This window comes from Rhopilema esculentum, chromosome 5, assembly GCF_057945365.1.
Source record: "Rhopilema esculentum isolate cy_ngs chromosome 5, ASM5794536v1, whole genome shotgun sequence".
Taxonomy (NCBI): Eukaryota; Metazoa; Cnidaria; class Scyphozoa; order Rhizostomeae; family Rhizostomatidae; genus Rhopilema; species Rhopilema esculentum.
The window spans coordinates 2522953-2531418 of NC_142819.1; the positions used below are offsets into that span (position 1 = coordinate 2522953).

The 8466-nt window shown below is 38.3% G+C and overlaps 1 protein-coding gene across 1 annotated transcript; it reads left to right on the top strand.

Moving 5' to 3' along the window:
* The first annotated feature begins 1430 nt into the window (after positions 1-1430).
* On the top strand, positions 1431-8381 carry LOC135690102 (extracellular calcium-sensing receptor). Its single transcript, XM_065207570.2, has 2 exons — positions 1431-1899; positions 5237-8381. Exon 2 carries the CDS (start codon positions 5370-5372, stop codon positions 7980-7982), a length of 2613 nt encoding a protein of 870 aa, XP_065063642.2. The 5' UTR covers positions 1431-1899; positions 5237-5369; the 3' UTR covers positions 7983-8381.
* The last annotated feature ends 85 nt before the right edge of the window (positions 8382-8466 follow it).

The window sequence follows — 8466 nt, forward strand, 5'->3', positions numbered from 1 at the left end:
TCAGCTTATTACAAAGAGCTATGAAATTACCAAACTACATAACCTTAACAAAAAATGAAAAAATAAAATTTAAAACAGTAACATGTCAATTCTTTCACGATGAGAGAACAATAACGTGCTTATTACAATGTAGCCACAATCATTACACATAGAATAATGTTCCTGTAAGACTAATTTAGGTATTTTGATCTTTGTTGAAAATATTTCTTGCAGTACATTGCAATGTTGTGCTGGAAAATCTTGTCCTCTTGACTCATCAATCAGATAAATAGATTCCTAGTTTCAAGATAAAATAAACTTTATTTTATCTGCTAGTATCTATTTGTTTTGTTGATGGAAATCTAGAAAATATGTGCTTTAAGATGTTCTTCGTCATCATATCAACGACATACAAGAAAAGATGTTTCTTGTCCTCAACTATGGATGTTTAAAGGCAATCTGTCACGACGTTGATTGATTATAAGAACAAAAGGATTTTTCATTGTTTCCAGTCCCCCTTTAATTTATCGCATTGTAAAAAATATGGCAGAGCGCTGGAACCGTGTTTAGGCTATTGTTACAGCTATTGTTCTTGTTAACCAATCCACAACGAGACAGATTGCCTTTAATCTAACTTGCAACAAGCTCAAATCTTGTGATCTCTGAGTATTACTGTAACTGCTACATTCGATATCCAAATTATGCGCACAAAGCTACAATTTAGCAAAATGCTTCTTAAATCATTCTTAATATTGTTCAATGGGAAGGGTTGAATTCAGAGATTAAAAAAAATGATCTGTCGTTGAGAAAAGTAGCCTATGGTGTATAGTATATTTTATGGAACAAAAATCTTTGGCGCGCTGATAACGTCAGATTCACACTGGCATGGCATAATGATAGGTTTACATCCAGTGCAAACTCTAACGCCCGAAACCTAGCCATGGACTATGGCACAGGTTGAAAATGGGGGGGGGGCAGGGAAAATTTAACACCCATAATAAAGGATTTTAAAAAAATTCCATTATTTTGTAAAAATGTGAGGAGGCCATGGTCACCATTCCCCTCCCACCCTTCTTCGGAGGCCCTGCCAACCAGGGGCGCCTACACAGGGGGGGCTGGAGGGGCAGCTGCCCCTCCTGCCCTCTTTGAAGAGGGGCAGAGGGGGCTAGAAGTGCCCTGAAATATAAGAAAATACTATAGGATCTTATCGATAATCCATGACCACTTTGACCACTCTTGTTATGTTAATATCTTTCTTAAGCACTGCCTGTCCTAAATGTAAACTGGGCCGCAAGAGCTTTTGCAAGTCTCTTGGGCGAAACGGATAGCTTCCCTCTTATGTTTAGCCTTTCATGTCTTTTGCAGGCGTCCCTGCTGCCAACCTACACTTGGCCTCGCTTGTCCATGGATGCTCATGAATAAACGAGAGACATGTTGGATTTTGAATGTATAAGGTAGCAAAACTCCTTACTCTGGATTCTAAAGGCTCAGCTTTGGCTTTTGCTTTGATTAAATCCCAAAGTGGCGCCCATTCTTATGCCAAGCTGCAACTGTAAAAGAACACTTTTATTTGTTTACTTTGGACGACACAGCTGATCTTGTGAGGCTGATATCTAATCCTTTGATTGAATCGCACCGATCGTATTCCAAATTCACAAAATTTAATTTGCCTGTTATCAGAAGAATATTTACAGGCAGGTATACCTTGAGGTGAATCTATTTGCAAAGCTGTTTACTGACATATCGACATAAACAGCAGCTAAAACAAATTTGCATTGTAAAGTCACGCTTGAGCCCGGCAATGCAGTTTACGGCGAACGGAGAGTGCTAAAAACGTTCTACATAATTCATGAATAGGAATAGATACACAGCATATTACTCGATGTTGTTTGTTCGTATGGTAGAATTATTGAAATGAAGGTAAGTCTAAAACATTCACTAAACATTGAAGTAGGGGCTTACCTCCAAATAATGGCGGTCTGTTGAATGCTAATTACACTCTTTTTTTATAAGAACAATTTTATAAGAACACGAGCCTCAAAACTGGTCAAAAGTTAAGAACAAATTAAAAACAAGCTGAGGCTGAGCTTCTGCAAAATGCAATTTTGAACAACGCTTTTTCTCAAAATCGAGGATTTTTAGCGATGTGTGGGTGCTTTTTCAGTGAATATTCAAATTTGTCAGCAAATTAAGGCTGTCTCACTTACTTTTTTGGCAAATGAGGCCTTAAAGCGAAAAACCTCCTTAGAGCGAAAAAGCTAGCAATAGCACTGTTTGCACCCTCTTAATTTAAGAACAAATTAAGAATAATCCAGCCTCAGATTTTCGAAAAAATTAAGAACAGTCAGCCTGAACATAAATTTACTGGTTCTTATAAAAAAAAGAGTGTAGTTGAAATGGGTTAAGCCTACACGTGAAGATTTTTTGTAAACAAATAGTTGGTATTTGTTAGTTTTACATGATTTTTTGTGTTTATTAATTATGGTTCAAATCAACTGTAAATAGAGAGATTATTATTATTATTATTATAAGAGATGCAGGTCTCAGACCATCGATTCTAAATAGGGGAGCGTGCAGCAATGTTAAGGAATTTTCTTTGTTTCCCGTGGCCCACACTTGGGCAGAATTTTTGCTGACGCTGTTTTGCTTGTTGATTTTGATTCAAAATTATTTATTTTGATTTATAAGTTTATTTGACTCGAGGGGCAATTCACTCTTGCAAATAGCGTACGAAATTTTCCCTAAAACAAAAGGATTTCTGGGGATTTTTAGATAAAACAATAGGATTTTCACAAAAGGTGTACGAGTTTTTCCTGGAGTGATTTGCCCTTCGATTTAACTGAATATTTGGGCCAGGACCAAACGACTGAACAGCGTTCAGTGAAACACTGTATATATAAATACAATATATACACTGTAAATATAATAACCCTAGTAAAGGCGAATAACTGAAGTGTGGCTATGCTTCCTTTTGGTGATAATACAAAACATTAATAAACTGCTATAAAGGCTATCAATAGAATCTTAGATGCGTTTATGACAATTAAGCAAAATCTACATTGCGCTTGTTCACGCAATAAGCGGTTTTTGACACCAATAACAAGAGAGGGGGGGGGTGCCCAGTGAATAACATAATGGTATCCAGGGTCGTAGGAAGAATCATTTAGGGGGCACGATTCTTGAGAGGGGACTTATTAGGGTCATTAGCCAAAAATAGGTTAGACAAAGGAAAAAGTGACAGTAAAAATCAGACTAAAATAGGAGCTTACTCCCCTACAAGGGCTTTTGCAAAATCTTAGGGCGCAGGCAAGGTGTCTTTTTTGCCTCTTGGTCCAATGTCCTCCAGAGTAGCGCGGAAGATTTACTAAAACAGGGGTTGGCAACTTTTTTAAGGAGTTGGTCAGATATATATTCTTTACGCAGGCCAAAGGTAATAAGAAAGATGAATACGATAGTCTTGTATAATAATGATGATAAAAACAATGAAAATATTCTATATCAATTAAATCAAACTGCAAATATTAACCTCCCTATTACATAGGCAGTTTGCAACTGGCTAGCCTGGGTTTACAAGATAAGACAATTGCAATCGTAAGTCCAAAAGGAGAAACTGAAAAATCAACCAAAATTAAAAAGGATGTAATCCATGGTTTGGAGAGTTCATTCTAGGAAAGAAATACAGAAATATCCACCTATCAATGTTAACACTGGCCTTTAAGCTCAAGCCATTTACTTAATACAAATATAGGTAAACAATAATTTATCCAATATGGGCCCCGGCACACTAGCAACTGTGACATGACAAGTTGGAACAAACGTGATCCCTGTTGTTTTCTAACAATAGGTGCTAAGCTGCTTTTAGTGCGCCAAGCAAAATTCTTTCCTTTTCCAGGTTTGGCGAAGATAATCTCGTTTTGAATCAGTATGCTCTATTCAATTTTTCCATCATTCTTATCAACCAAAAGAAATTATGACATAAGTTTATCATCTCGCGGGCAACAATCTTCCCATGCGAGATTCTGCCCCGCGAGCTGTAGGTTGCCTACCCCTGTACTAAAATATATGTAACGCTATTCCCAAAAAAAAATTAAGGAAAATTTAACTGATTTTTCTTACAACCCTACTGAAGACCTGGGTCCAGATTGCGTTTGGTAGCAAAACCTATTAGCAAAACGTTTCCAAGTTCTTTATGATTGGCAGATTTGCTTTAATGATAAGGAAATAAAGTAAAGCTCTTGAAGTTGATATTGACTTTTTCCATTCACTAGTTTAATCTGGATTGATCAGAGCTCCATCTCACATAAAAAGCTTCATAATTATACACGGGTACCAGCTAAGGCTGTTTGCTGTGTTAATGGTTCGTTAATGAAATCGCTAGCTGCAGTCACATGATGTAAAACAACATGATATGGGAGGAAAAGATTTGTGTGATGTAAGGGAAAAGCAATGTGAAGGTCATAACAAAACTTAAAACATGAAGATCAATAGGAAGGAAATGGCAAAGCATCAAATAGCATTATCAGTATTCGTGGCCCCCTGGACCCCCTAACAACCGCCACTGACAAAATTACCGTTCATAATCTTCTTCAATAATCGCTTACATTCGCACCTTTTTATAAAACAGTTCTAAGAGAAATATGATATAGTGTAACAATTATTGGGGTAATTTTCTGGTAATTGGGCTGAAAACCGCCATGGAACAAAATTACCGTATTTCCTTCAACAATCGCCACATTAGTAATCTAAAGAAAGGCCGTCTTGATGCTGTTCATATTTCAACATTGTTTTTGTAAATTTGTTCATTATCATTTCCTATGGCCACTAAATAGCAGTTGGTGCTTTTGCATGATAACAATATAAAATCTCAGAGAATCTGTTTTCAATTCACCAGATTACACTGTTAATAAATCTATATGAAATTCATTTATCACTATCATTGCTTTTGGCTTAGCATTCAAATGCGTTTTGTAAATGGGCTTATAGCAGTGGTTTTTAACATTGTGCTGGTTTGGTAATCTAGGCATTGCAGACGAAAGCACCAGCAAATCCTTCCAAGGCCGTTTGCATAATGTGAACTTGACACCTGCCCTCTCTTCATTGTCCTCGAATTATTTGCTTAGCGACTCTACCGTAGCAATGAATTAAAAAAGTCTATATTTCATGAAAACCCGATAGCAAACAAGTGGTAAAGCTGTTTCAACTAGAATCCATCTTCAGTTCTAGTTAAAATTTAATGAGATAAAAACCGGTGTTTTAGGGAGTATTGCATTGAAGACGATACAATGAGGAGTTGTGCCCCGCGAAGTATCAACGCAGGAATCTGTATCAGATGAAACAGGCTTCCAGCATGAAGTGAAATCGGTGCAGAAGCGCCTCGACTGGGCAGCAAAATGAAGTTCACATCACATGCAGCTTTAATCTTCTTTTTTATATCAAAAGCAACTGCAGGCTTGATATCAGGAAACCTGTCACAATGTGAGAACTTTCATTACCAAGCCAAAGTGCACGGAAAAACGTTTCGAAATGTTTTAATAAAACGCGGGGATTACATAATTCAGGGAATTGTGCCACTGAGTTCAACAAGCACAAATTGCACGTTAATAAAGCAAAATGGATTGGTATCAATGATGTCGCTGCAATTTGCAATCGAGAGGCTGCACGCAACATCAGATTTCTTCAATGCAAGTTCCTTTGGATATCATATTGATGATAGCTGTAACAGCGTACCAACTGTAATGTCAAGTGCCATTGAGATTGTCTCTCAGTTTAGAAACGAATCTGTTTGCAAATCAAGAACATGTTCGGATGAGTCTGCTGACGTGAAGGCTGTTACTGCCGTGGTAGGACCATACCAGTCATTCACGTCCATTCCATTCTCAAGTTTGTTAGGGCTGTTCAAAGTGCCGATCGTGAGCCCTTCAGCATCAAGCAGGCTGTTGAGTAAAAAGGACCTTTATAAGTCGTTCTTTAGGATAATTCCCTCTGATGTCGTGCAGGCCAAAGTAATTGCAGAGCTGCTTAAACGGTTTGGATGGAACTACATCTATGCCATTGGCAGTGATGACAATTACGGCAAGTTGGGGATAAGTATATTGAAAGGATACAGAGAAGAGTTTGACTTCTGCATCGTTGCTGATGAGTATATACCGTTTATGACAGATAATATGGAAGCAAAGGCCGTTGAGATAGTGCAAGAAATTTCAAAACACGATAACGCAAAGGTAGTAGTATTCTTTGGTTACAATGCACAGATTGAATTGATATTATCAAAGGCTGAGAAAAACAACGTTGAGAGAATCTGGATGATGAGTGACGCGTTTCAGATGATTGGAAATGGACCGATGAATGTGACCGAAAAGTCTCTAATTGGTATATTGAAAGTAGCACCAAAAAGTATCCAAGTTGAAGGACTTCGGGAATTTATCGCCAAAGAAATCGAGAATAACTCTCATTGTAATATATTTTTAAAAATGTTCATGCAGCAACGATTTGGTTGCAAATTTGAAAAGTCATCGGTTTACTGTCCCAATGAAACAAGCCAAAGCATGGCTGACAAAATGACGCAGCTAGAAACGAGCCTTTTTGGAAACACAATCGATGCTTTCAAGTCAATAACGACTGCATTGAAACTACTGCTTACAGACAAATGCAGCGATGCAAAAGGTAGAGTGAGATGTCCGGCCGGTTGGTCTCTTGACCCAAGATGGCTGACTGAATACCTATTCAAAGTGAACTTCACTAACATAAACGGTGATACCTTTAATTTTGATGCAAGCGGAGATCCAAAATCTCCTTATTATGATATCAGTAATATACAAAAGGTTGGAAATGAACTTCGCATGGTAAAGGTGGGGCAATGGGATCCCTTGAAGAAACTCAATTTAGATTTAGGCCGTATTGTCTGGCCGTTATGGGCAGGAAACACGACGCCGTTATCGACATGCAGCAATGACTGTCCAGAAGGTTACTTTATATCTGCAAGAACAGAGTGTTGCTGGAGTTGTGAGTTTTGCTTTAAGAATTCGATAAGCACGGAAAAAAACGCGGAGAATTGCACCCAGTGTCCGGAAGATTACATTTCTAATACCGCGCGTACTGAATGCGTGCAGTACATTTTCACATACTTGAAGCTGACCGATGTCGCTGGAATATCTATAACCGTTGTCAATATTATTGGAATGCTCTTGTGCTTATTAGTCATTGCCGGTTACCGCATTCTGAAAAATACGAATCTTCTCACGCGAGGCACGCGGATGGCGCACGTTGAGTTTTTCTCAATGTTACAACTGTTGTTCTCATTCACATACGGGATTCTTTTATTACTAAAACGTTCAGATAACTACTGCAATATTGCGGTGGGCGGAATGTACTTGCTTAAGACCGGCTTCGCAATTCTAATACTTGCGAGGACGCAACTTTTTGTTACGTTGATTCAAAAGCATATAGTACTTACAGTTGGAATCTCCTTGCAGCGTGCTCATTTGGCATCAATGGTGGCATTAGCAATAATACAGCTTGCGCTAACTATAGTCTGCTGCGTAATGGACCCGGTCAAGATGGTGGAGAACAAGCGCAAAAGCGAACACATTGTGTCTATAGACTGCACATTTGATTACACGACAATGCAGGCTGTAACACTCCTCGTTTATCCGCACGTGCTGCTTTTGGTTGCAACGATCATCGCAGTCCGTGAGAGGGGAAAGAAGCACGCGTATAGTCAGGCAAAATTTCTGAACTTTGTAGCAATAGCACACTGCATAGTTTCAGTTGCCTTCTTTCCAACGTACAAATACGTAATAGGAATTTACAGGACGATCGTTATGGCCTTTAAAATCGACGTATGTGCATTCACATACATGAGCTGTCTTCTACTGCCGCAACTATACATTGCTTATACGGAAAAGAACAGAATATCATCGCCGAAGGAAGACGCAACAGCAACTGATATATCAATGGGAGATATAAACAAAGAAAGACTGCAAGTGAGTGAAATGGAAAGCTAGCCATTATACATGTTTTAGAATGGCTGTAAAATGAAATTCTAACAATTAAGTTGAATTATAACCAAGCCTATTAGCAACGGCGTGCAGCAAAAGTCTGCCATTTTTCAAATCATTTTGTCCAATAGTCCTATACTTGCTTGAAAATTTAGAGCTTGATCAGTTGATTTGGGCAGAAATCTAAACCTAATAAGCGACCCACGACCGTCTAACTAAAGATTGGCAGTTGTCCTTCCCTTCTCACTTGAAAAATTCATGCCCCTTTTAAGTCTGTCTTGAAAAATTCATACTCACAGCAAAATGGTCAAAGCGAGCAAAATTATAATCAAATCCTATTAAGGCAGTTTATTGTACTCCGTAGCTAAAATTCGACGTCGAAAGCCTTAAAAGTTGATATTTTGGTGACCAGCCGTGATGCAAGCAACTTTGAAAAGCATCATATCAACAGACCATAACATCCCTAAGTTTTTAAAGGGTAGAGCAATTT

Bases quoted from the DNA above. Each gene is read 5' to 3' on its own strand.
- LOC135690102 (XM_065207570.2), top strand. From the start codon at position 5,370: ATGAAGTTCACATCACATGCAGCTTTAATCTTCTTTTTTATATCAAAA.